This window comes from Aethalodelphis obliquidens, unplaced genomic scaffold, assembly GCF_003676395.1.
Source record: "Aethalodelphis obliquidens isolate GAN/ISIS:26980383/991018 unplaced genomic scaffold, ASM367639v1 scaffold65, whole genome shotgun sequence".
NCBI classification, from domain to species: domain Eukaryota; kingdom Metazoa; phylum Chordata; class Mammalia; order Artiodactyla; family Delphinidae; genus Aethalodelphis; species Aethalodelphis obliquidens.
In genome coordinates, this window is record NW_020838009.1 from 3,117,644 (window position 1) to 3,135,917 (window position 18,274).

Consider the following 18,274-nt stretch of genomic DNA (forward strand, 5'->3'; position numbering starts at 1 on the left):
TCACCCCATATTCAAAAAGCTTTGCAGACTTTTGAAACTTATCTTTTGAAAATCAGAATTCTTAACAGTAACATCTCATAATGCTCATTTCCTAGTATTTCCCTCTTTGATGAATGACATTTTCCCATTGAAGTCTCTCAAGATATTTGGGAAATTTAAAATTTCCCACACTTGTCGTCTCATTGTCCGCAGACACATTAGTGAATCAGATTTTGTGCATATCAGCCACTCATTCCCCATCTCACTTCTCACTGTGCCCATCAGTGGACCAGATAGTGGGTCCTAAGTTCTCAGAAGTATGAATGGTAATTAAGGAAAATGCATGTTCAGGGTTCAGAACAAGGTTACACAGATGTGAGCACAAGGAAAGGACTTCAGAATTCTTCCTCAGCATTCAGAGTACGTGATTTCTTGAGATTCTTCAATTTATCAATGGCAGAAGTTACTGAAATCTCTCCATGAATTTTGTTGTCTCTTGTTCGAACATTTACGGCATTATTTGTCTTTTCCTTTTCTCCAACGACTGTAGAAAACAAAGGGAAATACATTTACAATCAACAATTTACTAAATATTAAGTCAGCAGTCATATGGCATGTGTCTTATTAAGTTTTCTTCTTAGTACTAATCACCAAATATCAATCTAATGTCCATTTGGTCATCCTCTTAAGAGTAAATTTCTTGAGACAAGGAATGACTTCTAATCCCATCTCTCTATTGTCCATTTTTGAGAACACCTGTGGTGGTCGTGGGGTACAGGTGGGAGGAGGGAGTTCCTAAAGACCCCCTGACTCCACCTGGCACACTTGATGAATCAAGAGGCGGGCACCAGACATGTGCCCAACCAGCCAACAGAATTTTCTGGAATATATGTAAAAGGTTTGTTCTCGCTAATGACCCATACTGTGAGATGATGCAGAATTCTGCCGCCATGTTTCTTGCTGTCTGGAACGAAGATACTGGCCAGCAAGTAAGGGGAATAAAGTAGATCAAGAGAAGCATAAAGCAGCAGATCAAAACAGGGAACAGAAATGGGGAGAAATGGTCCTGGTAAGGGTTGAGTTCCCCTTCCAGTTACTTTTCTAATGATTTGGCTACTTAATTCTACCTTCCATGGCACGAGATACTCTAACTCCCTTCCAATACATTCCATCGTGTCTAAGCTAATTTGAAATTTCTGTCACCACAAGAAGGCTGATTGAAGCATCACAGTACCTACTACAAACACTTTTGATGACAAATTGCTCATAGGACAGCCCTGTGCATATTTATTTTGCCTTCTACACAAACTTTCAACTTATAGGACATAACCATATCATGCCTGCAGGCATATAAATAAGTTTCCCTTGATTTTGAATCATTTTTACAGTCAAAATTTTAGATTCTGCATCTAATTACTCATGTTCCTCAAGGACGTTTTATTTTTTCACTTAATTCTTTTCTTTTGATCATCTTAAATTTGGAACATCTCCTAGTCATTAGTTTAATCCTAAAGATTTCTAATAAACCAGAAAAGCAAAGGAGATTATTTCAGGCCTATCACATGACTGAAACATACAGAGTATAATTCTACTGATAAGATCATGTTCCACTGTCAGTTTGAGTTATTAATTCTTCCTAGTAATACTACACCACAGGATCCATGTGAAACTTCGTAACTCTTCTTTTCTGGCAAATAACAAAAAGTATCTAGCCAGGAACATCACAGACTCTTCTTTGTGTATAAGTATTCAACAGCTATTTGTCATAATCAAGCAGTTATACCATATTCTTTGTTTTTTGGGGTTTTTTGGAATTAAGGTGAAAAAACAAGCATTTGGGAAAAATATATACAAATTTAGATTACCCAAAATAAAATTATACTGATCCAGCTGTGCATTTTGTATTTTCTTATTTAGTGTACAACTATGATCTAAGTCAACATCAGCCATGAATCCTTCTTCAAAAAATTCAGTGGATACCTATAAGAGAATGAGACACTTTCATTAATACATTGCGTATGGTAATGTGGTGGCCAGCCTCCAAGATGACCCCCAGGGTCCCACCCCCCGGTATTCACACCCTTGTGTGTCCCCTCCACCTTGTACCAGGTTGGTCTCTGTGACCACAGTGGAGGGAGAGTGATGGCACCCCACTTCTGAGATGAGGTTAAAGTGCTGAGTCACTCCCCCTGCCTCGACCTCTGAGAAGCCTCACCAGGCACCCGAGCCAGAGTCCCCAGCCAAGTTGTCCCAGATTCTGACTCACAGAAACTGAGATAATAAATGCTTATTGTTCTAAGCTGCCAAGTTTTGGGGTAATTTGTTACACAGCAACAGATAATATAAGTATTCTTCCTAATAGAGCCACGAGGAAAAGAATAACTATGAGATGTTTTAAAACACCAATTTCTCAAAAACATTAAGAAATAAAATAGTTCTGATACAGCTACATAGACACGACTCAGGTGTTACTGAAAACATTTATTGAAAACATGAGGTGGTAAATTAATGTATTAGTTATGCAATATTTTAAGGTGCGAATTCCAAGTCAATGACGTTCACAGACCACATGCCAAGATTATGTACTTTAAATGTCTCTAATTTTACCTGAAGTGCATATTTTTCACAAGTTGGCTCCACAGGGATGACCATTACCTGACGAGGAGACAGCCAGAAAGGCCTGAAAAATATAATACGTATTTTTAAAATGACCATTTATTACAAGATTAAAAAACAACCAAAGACTCTTTTTTCTTTTTAAGTAAGACTTCACAAGAGAGCAGGTTCAGTAGAGGGGTGTGGAAATAAAGCAAACTATATTAAAAGGCAATAGAGGAGACAAAAGGGGAAACTGGGCATTTTGGTTGGAAAGGGAGGGAAAACAGGTTGGCAGCTAGATGAAAGGGCTAAACATCACTGACAATACAACCCAGCAACCGCTCTCCTGGGTATTTATCCCAGAGAAATGGAAACATGTTCACACAAAAACCTGCACACTAACATTTATAGCAGCTTTACGTATAATAGCCCCAAACTGGAAATATCCGAAATGCCCTTCAGCGAGTGAATGCTCAAACTGTGCATCACACTACAGAACACCATCAGTAGTGAAAGGGAGCCAACGACCGGTACTTGAGATGCCTCGGATGCATCTCAAGGCAACTCCATCCAAGGAGTGAAAAAAGTCAGTCTCCAACGGCTGCACGCTGTGATTCCATTTATGTAACATTATGGAAATGACAAAATTATGAAGATGGAGACCAGATGAGTGGCTGCCGGAGGATGGTGACAGGGATGGGGTAGGAGGTGTGTGGCCATAAAATAAACGGCAGCATGAGGGATCCTTATAAGTAATGGAACTGTCCTGTACCTTGACTGGCGGGTACACAAATCTACAACGTGTGCACAAATGCAAGACCTGAATGAGGTTGGTGGATTGTCACTCCCCAGTTAAGTTGTATACAGTTCTGCAAGATGTTACCATTGGGGAAAACTGGTAAAAGGTGTGCTGGACCTCTTTGTAAATGATTCTACAGTTATCTCAAAATGAAAATGTTTTAAAAGATGGAAAGGTGAGTATAAGCAATGTTTGATGTGGGAAATGTTTGCCTTTTTCTTCAGCATGTTTAGTTTGAAGGTGGAAGGAAATGCACGGGGACTATTACCAGATGGCACTTCGTGCATATATGTTTTTACATACTTATTCTTAAATTACAAAAGCAAAATAATACATGTGACAAATGTAATTATATACATGATGAGATACAGATTATAAAATGAAAAGTAAATGTATCTTTTTGAGCTCTGTTCTCACCCCTGCTTCAGCCCTACCAACTCAAGAGAGCCACATTTTAAACATTTCTATTTTTTTCTCAGGGAGATTTCCACCACAACTTGGTAGGTGTCCAAAGGCTTGCTGTGTAAACTGTGGAGGGTGGTACTGTGTCTCCACAGGGAGGTGTGCCCACACCATCTCCTGATCCCCTAGTTCTACTGCTCTCTTGCAAGACCCACCATCTCTCACTATGTTAACTATTTACAACAGAATCAACTGGAGAGAAATATAAACATGTTAATTCACACACACACACACTCATAGCTACAGTTTTGGATTCTCCGTACCTGTAATAGATTGGACACCCCCATGACACCTCAGTATATTTCTCTAGGATTGCAAATAAAATCTAAGGGACAGACACAGACTCGGGCAATACCATCCCCATGGCCCATTCTGAGTGACCATCCACATACCAAATCTACTTGTCATCTGGTTTCCAACCTAATTATCTCTTAAGTCTCTGACCCTGTGGCCAAAGCAATAACCAGATCCCACGCATCAATGTAACCCCCATCTGGCCACTTTTCCCTCCAGGCACAGAAGGTGACCAGACGTACCACTCAAAAGCCTGCACTTAGGGCATTCACCTTCCCCCTCCATCCCTGGAGGGGGATGCCACTGCAGCGGTTCTCTTTGGCTTTGGGGCCATGTGTGAACCAGGCTTACATGTTTCCTCCTAAGTCTGTGGTCACGGGGCTGTGAGGTCAACAGCATAGCGGAAGGAAGGAGGGCAGTACAGCTAGAGATGGTGCCCTGAGAGTTTGGGCCATATGTGTTCCAGCGGCTAGATCTTTGAGGGGTTTGTTTGACACAGGTGAAAAGGTTACTCTTTAATTTTACTGAGATCCCAAAAAGGTAAATGATAGTGTTATGCCACGCTGCCTTTGTTTTCTTTGTTTTGTTTTCTGGTCTGGCAGATGCCACAAAAATTTTTATTTGCTGTTTGGATACTTGCTAATTATAAGGCAAGAGCCACCAATTTTTTCATATTAATTTCATCTTTTAGACATGATTTTTAAGAACAGTAGACATATAGCTTTTCTTTTCCATATCACTTACCATTTTCCTCCATAGTTTTCTGAGAGAATGGCTATCATTCTTTCCACTGACCCCAAAATGGCTCGATGAATGATCACAGGGTTCTTCTTATCATCCCCATCCTTACTAAAAAAATGAAAATTATACATTTAATTATTCTCTTAAGATTCATAAATAACTTTATCTTCTTACCTTATATTTAAAAGGTATTTTCCCAAACTAGGTAAAACAATAGATTACTCATAAATTATCTTTAAACATAAATGTGCCATTAATTAGAAATAAAGGTTTTTTTTCTTTCAAATTATGGTATCTTTTATTTTTTTAAAGAGATTTTGCATTATGTTTCTTATTTTTTTAATAGTTTAGTATTTTTAAAATTTATTTATTTTTGGCTGCATTAGGTCTTTGTTGCTGCATGTGGGCTTTCTCTAGTTGCAGCGAGTGGGGGCTACTCTTCGTTGCGGTGCACGGGCTTCTCATTGTGGTGGCTTCTCTTGTTGCAAAGCATGAGCTCTAAGCGCGCAGGCTTCAGTAGTTGTGGCACACAGGCTTAGTTGCTCCGCGGCATGTGGGATCTTCCCGGACCAGGGCTTGAACCCGTGTCCCCTGCATTGGCAGGTGGATTCTTAACCACTGCGCCACCAGGGAAGCCCTATGGTACCTTTTATAAACCAAAGGGAATTAAAATATATCATCTAGGAAAAAGCAACGTGATATTAGATCACTATCTCTATTACAAATCTACTGATTATTCTAAACTACCAGTTTTATTTGAAACTACCAGTTTACTCATATTGAGAGGCAATTTTACAAATCATATTTTTAAAATTAACTTTATTTTGAACTATGGCTTACTTCACCACTAATTTATTGAACAATTATCAAAGACATTGCAAAAATAAAGAAAATGGGTTTCTGTAGTCTGTAATAGAATATGTTGGTATTCTATTAGTTTGAGTTAATGGTATGACCACCGTGGCTGGCAAAAAATTTACCAACCTTAGTTAGTTAGAAGTTATTAGAGAATATTGAAAACATATACAAAAGTAGAGAGAATAGTATAATGAACTCCCACATAACCCTTTCTCAGCATCAGCAAATGTCAACTCACAGCCAACCTGGTTTGGTCCAAATGCACCCATTCCTGACACCATCCACTGTAAACACACTGCCATATTGTAAACACTATGCCCCCATACTACTGATATATTTCAAAATGTTCCTGATACTTGTTCCAGAAGTCCACTGGTCAAATTCCGTTTACAGACCTGAAACCTTCATGACATTCTCCTTACATTTGAGAATTCTCTCCTCCCTTTCAGAAAAAGATGTAAAAAGCAAATTACAACTGTTAATTGTAATAAAGTCAGGCACTCCAAGATCTGTGCACACTTTTCCCAGAAAGATAAATTTCACATTACTGCAACAAATGTAATAATATGTGATGCTTACAAAGTTCTTAGGACAAATTTTTATCTAAACGTTGTACCAGCTATTTACTACTAAAACACATATACACACAGGGCAAACAAACAAATAAAAACAGAGACTCATTCATTAAACTCACTTCAAAAGAGTTTTCATTGGACATCGTCATTGCCAATCATTTCTGCTAAGAGCCACGGCAGACTGACTGCAGGCCAAATCCTCTGTCAGATCCTACAGAAGCTTTGGGGTGGGGCTGGGGGGCCTGAGTCCAGTCCTGCTCAGATATGTGAAGAAATAATTCATTCTACAAACTGGAAACAGCATGGTATATTCCTGAATGTCGCATAATGTTGCCTGTGTAGGGAATGAAAGAGAAGCAGCATGATCCTTTCACAGGCCCCTGGGTACCAGAAATTTCTGTCCCATCATTTATTTTAAAAGAATTAAAATCAGGTCTAGTCTTAAGAAGGGCAAAGAGTGACCTAAACTATGCTTACACATCTATACTTTCAGGTAAACATTAGAATTAATGACAAGTTCCCCCAAACAATCCTCGTGGATTTAGTTGGAATTACATTAGATTTAGAGATACATTTGAAGAGAATTCGTATCTTCACAATATTGATTCTTCCCAGTCCAACAGTGGTGTGAATCTTCATTTAAACAACTGGTTTTTTTTGCCTTTGATAAAGTTTTATGGTATATATTTCAAATAAATATTATATATTTATATTCCTTGTTTAGTCCTAGATATTTTGCTTGTTTTTTTTTTAAATTTATTTTATTTATTTATTTTTGGCTGTGTTGGGTCTTCATTGCTGTGTGCGGGCTTTCTCTAGTTGTGGCGAGCAGGGGCTACTCTTCATTGAGGTGCGCAGGCTTCTCATTGTGGTGGCTTCTCTTGTTGCGGAGCACAGGCTCTAGGCACGTGGGCTTCAGTAGTTGTGGCACACAGGCTCAATAGTTGTGGCACACAGGATTAGCTGCTTCGCTGCATGTGGGATCTTCCCAGGCCCCTGCATTGGCAGGAGGATTCTTAACCACTGCACCACTGGGGAAGCCCCTCTGCTTGGTTTTTGTTATTGTTGCTGTTACTGTTTCTGAAATTTTTTTTCCATTGCACTTCTTAGCAGGTTGTCACTAATATATATGAAAGCAAATTGATGTTTGCATTTTGACCTTATTGCTAGGTACCTTACTTTATTATCAGTTTTAATTTTTCTCCATCTGATTCTATTGGATTTCTAGACATCTTAGCATCTACATACAATGAAAATTTGGCTCTTTATTTCAATATGTCTACATATCCCAGAACAACTGTGAGTAAGAGTACAAATAGGCTAGTCACCTTCTTCTCAACTAAGTAGAGATGTTATTGTTGTTTTCTAATAAATACTCCTTACCATTACAGGAAAATTTATTTCTGTTCCTCTCACAGGAATGAATGTTACAGTTTATCCAATGCCTTTCAGTGCTGTTGAAGGTAATGGGTGACAATACACTTCGTAATGTTAAACTACCCCTGCTTTCTTTTTTTTTTTTTAATATTTATTTATTTGGCTGCACCTAGGTCTTAGCTGAGGTTGCTGTGTGTGGGATCTTCCTGGCAGCATGTGGAATCTTTAGTTGCAGCATGCGGGATCTAGTTCCCTGACCAGGGATCAAACCCAGGCCCCCTGCATTGGGAGTGTGGAGTCTTAAGCACTGGACCACCAGGGAAGTCCAAAACCACCCCTGCTTTCTTGGGTAAAAAACTTACTGGATCAAGGTGATGAACTCGCTGCTCCTTCCCTCTTCTCCCCTCATATCTAAGCCACAAATAGATCGCATTGGTTCTACCTCCAAAATATACCCCAAATACCTCCACTTTTCTCATCTCTATGTATCACTGTCACCACGTTCTGTCATCATCTCTTACCTGGCCTACAGACCACTGCTTCCACTTCTGCTTTCCAGTCCCCACTGTCCACACAACACCTAGGATGATGGATGGATGGATGGATGGATGGATGGATGGATGGATGGATGGGTGGATGGGTGGGTGGATGGATGGATGGATGGGTTGCTGGGTAGGTGGATGGATGGATGGGTGGATGGGTGGATGGATGGATGGGTGGATGGATGGGTGGATGGATGGATGGGTGGATGGGTGGATGGGTGGGTGGTGGGTGGATGGATGGATGGGTGGATGGATGGATGGATGGGTGGATGGATGGATGGATGGATGGGTGGATGGGTGGATGGGTGGGTGGATGGGTGGGTGGATGGGTGGATGGATGGAAGGATGGATGGGTGGATGAGTGGGTGGATCGGTGGGTGGGTGGGTGGATGGGTGGATGGATGGATGGGTGGATGGGTAGATGGATGGATGGGTGGATGGCTTGCCTGATCTACTGCTCCTCCACATCCCCCTTGGATGGCTAGTAGTGTTCAAATTTTGTTGCACTAGTTGGGTCATTTTTGCATAAAGTCCCCCTACCCCTAATTCCTTTTGTTCATTTTGGTAGGTTACTGGGGAAAGATGATTTTGCAAATATGAACTTAAGACACCATCTTTTCCAAAAGGCCTGAATTTATTCTTGAAAGTTCCGTGCTTTCCCCTTTAACCTTTGAGAATTTTTATTATTCTCATGTCCTGATGTAACTCCCTGTATGAACACTTCAACTATTCTTCAGCTCTTTACCTTCTCACAGGATGTAACTCTCAGTGTAGCTCTATAACCATTAATCAAAACACAAGTTGGAGAATCCGAAATAAAATTTTTGTTGGTTGAACATAAATTGAGATCACTGCATAAAATCCTACACTCTGCGAAATTGGTGGTTGTTCATTTATTATAAGAATCTTATTAGGAAAATATTCTATTAAAAATTATTAGACTTAAAATATGCCAATAATTTTTCCTTTTTAAATTAATTTTTTAAATTAATAATCTTGAGTGAAAGAGATCTCAACACATTATCTAACCAACACCACATGTCTAAAACAGGACATGGTGAGAAGGGGAGAGTTTAAAGAAATGATGTTGTGATTTTTGTCTAATTCAAGTCAGTGGAAGGGTCTTTAAAAAGAAGCTGCTTCCAGGCAGAATGAAGTAAGCATGCCACACCTGACTCTCTCTCTGAACGCAGACGTGGACCCTGGAGAGAACATGAAGAACAGCCACCCGAGGGCTGGGAGGAGTGACTGGTGCCGGGGGATTGCCGAAGAAGACCAGAATCTGCAGTGCCACCAAACTGCACTTTGTTTTTTGTAATTTTGTCTTCCAGTTTGTGTGGCCTGGACTCAGAGACAGCCCACAAGCAAGCATACATACCAGGTGCAGACAGGAAAAGCTTCAAGAGAAATCCTCACTTTCTGGCCAAGAGCCAGAAAATAACTGCTAAGTTTCAGAAAAAGTGGGGGTGGGGGACGTCCTGGAGTTTTCTTCTGTTTCTTTTTTCTCCTCTCTTCCTCCAGCCCCCAGCATTCCCACAGTGGCACAGAGACTAAACAGGCACCTAAAACTCCAAGGAAGGGGATCCTTCTCTCCAACCCGAACAGCTGTGATCCCAAGCATACGTGAATCCCTGTGCTCTCTCTCTCTGGCTGGCCTCCTGATGCCTGGTCTCTGAAACAGATAGCCCTGGAAACAGCATACGGAGCAGGGAAGCTAAAGCCCAGCGTTCTGGCCACAGGACTACAGAAAGGGACTTCAGGGAACCAAAAAGTGTCAGGAAAATACAGAGAGCAGGGGGCGCAGAAGAGCTGCCCCATAAAGGGGTGTATGAGCTCGCTGGCCTCACCTCTCATCGCACATGCTTGGATCCAACCCTAACAGCACATAAAAGGCTTGAGAATTGGACTGTGGGACTTTGCCCCTGGGTGGTGCACACAGGACAGAAGGCCTCGCTGAGGCCAAGATCCACAGACGCTCATATCCCTTATATACAATGGCTGGTACAGTGAGCCCAGTCGGCCCTCCATATCCATGGGCTTCACAGATACGGATACAGATATGGATACAGAGGGTTGACTGTATAGGCTCAGAAAACTGAGCTGACGCTGGAACCACAGAAGGCGGGTTAGAAATTACAGCCTGAACCTGCCCAGGCAGAATGACTGCTAAAAAGTCAACAATCCCCTTAGGATTTAAACAAGACCCAGCAGCTCACAATATAATATTAACAATGTCTGGGATGCAATTCAAACCTACTCAGCATATTCATCACCAGGAAAATCTCAATTCCAAAAAACAGATTATGGAAAGGGAATTAACAGTAACTGCAGTGGGGAAATCTGGCAAACTTTATTTTAACCAAGTGATGGAGGTTACATCACTGCTGACAAGTCACATTGATGCCATGCACACCCTTGACAGGAAGAGCCACCCTCAAAAGGTGATATACAGTATGATCCCACTTCTGTGGAATTCTGGGAAAGTGATGGAGAGGTCAGTGGCTGCCCAGGGCTGGGGTGGGAGGAGAGTGTGACTGTAAAGGAACAGCACAGGAATTTGCTTGCCTGATGGAATCACAATCGTGGTGGTGGGCACACCACTCTATACGATGTTTAAAACTTACAGAACTGTACACACACACACATATACACACAAAGTCAACTTTACTGTGAGTTAAGAAAAAAATTTTTAAAGGAGTTGTTGGTTTGCAGTGATGAAACTGCCTTTTTTCCTCTGCTTTCCCTGGTAAATACCATCCTTAAGACACAGACCCAGGGTCAGCCCTTTATGAAGTCTCCCCCTCTGCCTCAGGGAGATTTCTCTGTTTGGGTCATGTTTCCACGTCGTTTGTTCATAGCTCTAACCAGAAAACTAAAGCTGACCTCCAACTAGATTACAAGCAGGTAAACAAATACATACTGAGTATCTTGCACACAGACAGACATTCACTGACACTTGTTTCTGTACTGCTAATGCTCAAATGACAATAATTAAGATATGAGTCCTACATTATTTATCACATTCAATCACTCACCTAACATACGTAAGATTAAATCTTACAGGCAGTTGGAAGTCCAGCTGAATTGTAGCACACTGATGGTATCTGCCAATAGCATCCTTGATTTTTATATCAATCTGTAAATTAAATGATGTTTGCTTAGAGACAGGTTTTATTTTTCTGTTAAATTTTACTTTTTTTGAAGCATATGGCCTACTTACTTTAGGACCATAAAATGCTCCATCTCCCGGGTTCATCTTCCATGGTTTCCCAAATTCCATCAAGCTATTCTGTAGTTGCTATTTTTTTAATAAGAAGAGAACATTACTTACACTTAATCACCATATACTTATTGAACCTCTTCTATATTCAATAAACTACTGAGCAACGACTATGTAAAGAAAATTAAGATGGTACTTACTCTCAAGAAACATACACATTTTAATTGGGGGAGAAAAAAGATAACTTACTAAACTGTTCCACTGAATTCCAGGTAAGTGATAGAGGGGTACTTTGGGCACTTCCGCCGTGCAGGCTCCCTCTGCCCTACTCTCTCTAGCTCCTTTCAGGAGGCGCCTCCACACCATAAAAGGCAAGAAAGCTGGGGCCTTGTTCCTCGTGCACTCTGTGCTCAGAAGACTGGGGGACAGGCCTTGCACTTGCTCTTGCTTCTCCTCCACCTCTGTGCCTGCAGCTGGTGGGCAGGGCCCCTTGGGACACGGAGGCTGTGGAAGCGTGAGGCCCACTCTGGTCTCCAGACTAAGCCACGTAAAGTCACCTAAGTTAGCACACAGTGAGGCCGCTCCACACTGACGGTGACGGGGCGTGCACACGAGTATTAGTGATAGGGCTCTTTGAGTCTTCTGGCCACTCCCTGTGAAAATGGCTTCTCTGGGAAGCACCCAGGCATCCCTAAGGCCCTGGCCAGAAGAATGTCAGAACAGCAGCCAGACCCCTGTCATCACCCCAGCGCACTGGAGCCGTGAGGGGGGTGACATTTGGGAGTGAAGTGCCCGACAGGGAAGGAAAGCCGCGGTGGTGTCCTGGGCCAGGCCAGCATCACCCAGAAAGCCTCCTCCAGGGCCTCAATCAGAGCAGGTCAGGAGCTGCTCCTGGCCAGACCCCAGGGGGTCCCTCAGGGACCCAACCCTCCTGCAGAGGCTTCCCTTGTGCTCAGGGCTGGGAAGGCCACCTGCACAGATGCACTTCACAAGCTGGAGCTGCCCTCCCCCGACTTTGTTTCTGAAGGGAGAAGAGACTGTGAAACCATGTTCTCAGACAAAACAAGGCCCTGCTACAGCAGGTAACAGCAATTGTAGGGACTCCCAGGGAATTAAAAGCAAAAGAAAGGCCAGGTTTGGGGGAAGAGCATACAGCAGAGGTCACTGCGTCCACTGCTCTGTCCTCTCCCTGGGGACACCGGGATAGGAAGGGCTGATGGGAGGGGCCGAGGCCAAGAAAGCTTCCGGTTGACACGAGGTCTGGGGAGAGGGGACGTCTGGGCAGTGCTGGAACTGCCGCTCCCAGGACTGGCCCGGGGACACTGCCCGGCACCTCTTCTCCCTGCTGTCTGTCCTGCCCCACGCATGCCAGGTCTCTGGCTCCCAAGAGCACTAGGGTCTAGACTGTGGGACATGCTGGGTTTCGGACACATCAGTTTGCTTGTGCTTATGTGGGAGGGGCTGGAATGTTCTTAAGGATCTAATGACTCACTGCAACTCTGGGAAAGTGGGACCCAAGAGAGGTTTTTTTTAAAAAATTATTTATTTATTTATTTTTTGTTTCATTGGGTCTTCATTGCTGCACACGGGCTTTCTCTAGCTGTGGTGAGCAGGGGCTACTCTTCATTGCGGTGCGTGGGCTTCTAATTGTGGTGGCTTCTCTTGTTGTGGAGCACGGGCTCTAGACACACGGGCTTCAGTAGTTGTGGCTCATGGGCTCTAGGTGTGTGGGCTTCAGTAGTTGTGGTGCATGGGCTTAGTTGCTCCATGGCATGTGGGATCTTCCTGGACCAGGGCTCGAACGCGTGTCCCCTGCACTGGCAGGCGGGTTCTTAAACACTGCGCCACCAGGGAAGCCCCCAACAGAGGTTTGAGGTTAATCCAGCTCCAAGGAGCTGAAGGACGTACATCAGTTCCAGTGGCAGAGGCCAAACAAGAGCTGCTGAAGAAGGAGCCAGAGAACTTCTTTAAAAGCTTATGAAATTGGTTATTAGTGACCAGCACTGAAAAGAGTATAAATGGAAACCTGATATAAACTAAGGTGTGAAGCAAATGTAAGGTACTGCTCTTAGCATTGTTTTGAAGAAAACTGGATTAACAAAATTCTACAATGGGCACGTTTATCCCAGAACTTCCAATTTTAAGTTTCCATTGCAAAGCATCGCATCCTCATGCAAGGTATTTTCCATATTCACAAAAATGAAGGGTAACACTTTGTTTCTCCCTACCTTTTCAGCTTCATCCCATATCTCAACCTCCCCTAGAAAGTTTTCAGGTCTTGTTGACAAATTTAATTGAAAGGAGAAGCCAAATGTTGAGTAAACGGATTGCAAAAACTGCAAACACCCTTTTATTTCTTCTTCAATCTGAAATCAGAGCAAATGAAAAACCTTAAATAACACCAAATTTAAACCTATTTATGGTATTAAAAAACATTCTTCTTGTCAGATAGAAATAAAGCGTGCTTTTACTATAGTCAGTAGCACTGTTCGGGTTGTTGTCTTTTCCTCACTCGAATATTCACGGGACGCCCGCCAGGTGCCAATGCACACAGGCTGCTGGAGGCCCCCATGGTCCAGCGCAGGACTGGGCGAAGACCCAGGGGAGGGTACCTCTCCGTGCACAATGCCACACAGGAGGAAGGGCGGAGGTCCAGAGGAAGTGATGGCCAAGCTGCAGCCAGAGGAGAGGTTAAGCGTTCTCCATGGAGGCAGGGCAGGAGCTCCCGGAGCAGAGGAAACACTGAGGGTGAAGACCCACAGGTTGGAGGAGTGGGCCAGGGCAGGACAGCTGTGGGAAGCTGCATGTGACAGGACAGACGGCACAGAGGGAGCATGGCAGACAGTCAGGATAGAGGCAGGCCGGGGCCAGAGAAAATGCAGTGCTTTCAAAGCCAGGGTAATGTCTGCACTTTTTAGCCTGAGAGCAATGGAGAACCAGTGGAGGTTTCAGCAGGGGACTAACACAGTTCAATGTGATTGTTTGAAGTACGGGAAAAAGACTGGGAAGACGAGAAGAGCAGCCCATTAGGAAGCTGTTGGGATCCTTCAGGAGCAAGAGGATGGCAGCTTGAAACAGAAGTGGCTGGAATGCAGGGAATCAGATGCGTTTGCAGGATACCTGTCCTTTCGTTCACTAACAGACAGTAATTGCCTACATCGTCAGCACTGTGCTGGATGCTGGGAATTCAGGAATGAATGAACTTATTCAAGAATAATATATTTAAGAAGAGTGAATAGGGCTTGTGATAAACTAGACATGAGAAGTGAAAACCAAAGGACACCTGGGTTCCTGGCCTGGGCCATGGAGAGGGTGCTGGTGCATCGCTGAGAGGAGGAGGACGTGGTGTGAAAGGCAGAAGAGGGGCCGACGCTGGGCCTGGCCAATGAGAGGGTGTTTGTGATGGCCAAGCAGACACGTCCCCCAGCCCCTGCAGGGCTTGGAGCTCACGGGGGACAGCTGAGACGCAGCAGAGGTTAGGAGAGGGACCGATGCCAGAGAGCGCAGGGTGAGAAAAGCAGCGCCCGGGCTGGGAGGCTGAGAGACAGCATCCTTAACAGGGAGAAAGACAAGCACATCTAAATGCAGACGAGATGGGGCAGCAAAAACAGAGACGTAGAGAGAGGGGACAAGTAAGGATCTGCATGTCACCAGGGATTAGGTTTTGGGATTTTCATCAGTGGAATCATGCAGCCCTTGCTCTTTTTTCTGTCTTCCTTTTTCCACTCAGTAGAATTATTTCAAGATTCATTCATACTGTTGTGTGCATCAATAGGTCATTCTTTTTTCTTGCTGAGTGGTTTTCCACTGTATGGATATACCACTGTTCCTTTATACACTCACCTGTTATTGGGCTGTTTCTATATTTCGGCTATTTCAAATAAAGTTGCTATGAACACGTGTGGACAAGTCTTTGTATGGACACGTACTTTCTTTTTCTCTTGGAAAAGGAAAAGGAGTAGTAAGATGGCTGGGACATATGGTAGGTTTGTGCTTTAAAGAAAAAAATTATTTATTTACTTATTTGGCTGTGCTGGGTCTTAGTTGCAGCGCACAGGATCTTCGTTGCTGCATGTGTGATCTTCGTTGGGGTGTGCGGGATCTTTAGTTGCGGCGTGGATGTGGGATACAGTTCCCTGACCAGGGATCGAACCCGTGCCCCCTGCTTTGGAAGCGTGGAGTCTTAACCACTGCGCCACCAGGGAAGTCTCTGCTTCACTTTTTAAGAAACTGCCAAACTGGTTTCTAAAGTGACTGTGCCGTCTTCCATTTCCACAACCAGTGAGTGAGAAGTCCATCCCTTCCACACTCCCAACACGTGTCAGAGTCAGCCTTTTACGTCTGAACCATTCTAGTTGGTGTAGAGGCAACTCCTCATGGTTTCAATCTTCATCTCCTTAGTGACTGATCACCTTGCACCCCTTATTCATGTCCTTCTTTGCCATCTGTGTATCTCCTTAGATATGTATCTTCGACCATTTGAATGGTCAAATCTTTTTGCCCATTTTTTAAAGTTTAACTTTTTGAGATTCACATGCATTTGTAAGAAATAAGACCGTTGTACCATTTACTCAGGTTTCCCCAGTGGTGATATAATTTTTGCTTCAACCGTCAAACACAACTCAGAAAACTGTGAGTTTTTCACAACTCTGAAAACTCTGAGAGAAAGGAAAAGGAAAAGGAATATTTATTGTATTTAACCATGTTTTACTTTTACAGTTGTTCTTTCTTTCTTCCTAATGTTCCAAGACTCTTCCTTTTATCATTTCCTTTCTCTTCAGAGAAATTCCTATAGCCATTCTTCTAAGGTAGGTCTAAGGTCTTGATTTCACCTTCATTCCATAAAGACATTTTTTCTGGATATAGAATTTTGGGTTAACAGTTATTTCAGCATTTGGAAAATGCTGTGCCGCTTCCTTCTGGCCTCTGTTTTGTTTTGTTTTTGATAAGAAAACTGTTGTTTTTTTAAAAAAATATTTTTTTCCTTAATGGTAAGGTATCATTTCTTTCTCACTGCTTTCAAATTTTTTTCTTTTTCTTTAGTTTTCAGAAGTTTGGCTATAATGTGTCTTGGTGTGAATTTCTTTGGGTTTATCCTGTGTGGACTTTCTCAGCTACTTGAATCTGTAAGCTTATGTTTTTTGCCAAATTTGGCCAGTTTTCAGCCATTACCTCTTTGAGTACTTTTTCACCTCCACCCTACATTTCCAGAACTATTTCCAGAACTATTCCAGAACGTTGGTGACATAAATATTAGGCATTCTGTTATAGTCCCACTGGTCTCTGAGGTTCTGTTCATTTTTCTTTCAGTCTCTTTTCTGTTTTTCACATAGTGTCATTTCTACTGGTGTCTTCAAGTTCACTGATTCTTTTCTCTGTCTCCTCCATTCTGCTCAGGAATCCATCCACTGAATATGTTGGTTATTACATTTTTCAGTTCTAAAATTTCCATTTGGTTCTTCTTTATATCTTCTATTTCCTGAGACTATTTTTTCATTTTTTCTAAATGTGCTTGTAATTGCTTGTTAAAGCATTTTTATGATGGTTTCTTTAAGATCCTCATCAGATAATTCTAATATCCCTGCCATGTCCACATCAGTGCTCCTACACTGCCCTTTGTCATTCAAGTTGAGATTTTCCTTGTTCTTGATGTGATGATTCATTTTTGATTTCTGAAATCTAGATATTTTGGATATTATGTTATAAGACTTTGGATTTTATTTAAACTCTTCATTTTAGCTGGCTTCCACTGACTCTGCTCCAACAGGGAGGGAGCAGTACTGCCTGGTTATTGCAAAGTAGGAGCAGATGTCTGGGTTTCCCACTGGGGACCGCAAGGGAGGCAGAGGCTCCTCATTACTGCTGGGTAAGTAGGAGTTCTGCACCTTAGTAGGTTTCCTCTGATAACACCTCAGCTGGGAGAGGCAGGGGTATCTTGGCACTGCTCCTCATGTGGCCTTTAGCAACCTCCAGGGTGCACGGCCTCATTACCATGGAGTGGTGGTAGAAGTTTTGTCTCTCCACTCAAGCAGGAAGTGGAAGAGGCACCTTGTGACTGCCAGGTGAGGGTGGAAGTAAAGGCTCCCACTTAGTCTCCATTGACATTACGGGGTGGGAGCAGGGAGATCCCTGTTAATGCCTGGCAGGGATGAGTAGAATTGGTATGATTTCTTCTTTAAGTGTTTGGTAGAATTCACTAGTGATTCCTTCTGGGCCTGGAGTTTTCTTTGTGGAAATGTTGTTAACTATCAATTCAATTTCTTTAATAAACACAGGGCTACTCAGATTATCTATTTCTCCTTGAGTAAAGTTTGGTAGTTTGTGTTTTTCAAAGAATTTGTCCATTTCATCTAATTTGTCAAATTTACTGGCATAAGCTTGTTCATAATATTGCCTTATTACCCTTTTAATATCTATGGGGTCTGTAGTAATGTCACTTCTATCAGTCCTAATATTTGTTTTTCTTTTTCTTTCCTTTTTTTCGGCTGGGCCATGCAGCTTGTGGGATCTTAGTTCCCCGACCAGGGATCAAACCCGGGCCCCATGCAGTGAGAGTGCAGAATCCTAACCACTGGATCACCAGGGAAGTCCCCAGTCCTAACGTTTTTAATTAGTATCTTCTCTTTTTTCTCCAACAAAACTAAAGGTTTATGAATTTTATTGATCTTCTAGGAGAACCAGCCTTTGGTTTTTATTTATATTGTTGTGTTGTTCAAGGGTTAACTGGACAATATTTTCTAATTTCCCTTTGATTTCTTATTTGACACATGGGTTATTTAGAAGTGTATGATTCACCTTCCAAATATTTGGAGATTTTCCAGATAGCTTT

The 18,274-nt window shown here is 42.6% G+C and overlaps 1 protein-coding gene across 2 annotated transcripts in view; it reads right to left on the reverse strand.

The window, feature by feature from the left end:
• Positions 1-14: 14 nt before the first annotated feature.
• TARS3 (threonyl-tRNA synthetase 3) overlaps positions 15-18,274 on the reverse strand; it is a 33,443-nt gene continuing 15,183 nt past the window's right edge. For both annotated transcript variants that reach the window (XM_027089120.1, XM_027089121.1), the window contains 7 exons: positions 13,674-13,811; positions 11,446-11,523; positions 11,261-11,361; positions 4,877-4,981; positions 2,587-2,659; positions 1,845-1,959; positions 15-523 (listed from right to left, as the gene is read on the reverse strand). In XM_027089120.1, the coding sequence (XP_026944921.1) occupies positions 375-523; positions 1,845-1,959; positions 2,587-2,659; positions 4,877-4,981; positions 11,261-11,361; positions 11,446-11,523; positions 13,674-13,811 (759 nt within the window). In that variant the 3' untranslated portion in view covers positions 15-374. The remainder of the gene's footprint in view (positions 524-1,844; positions 1,960-2,586; positions 2,660-4,876; positions 4,982-11,260; positions 11,362-11,445; positions 11,524-13,673; positions 13,812-18,274) is intronic.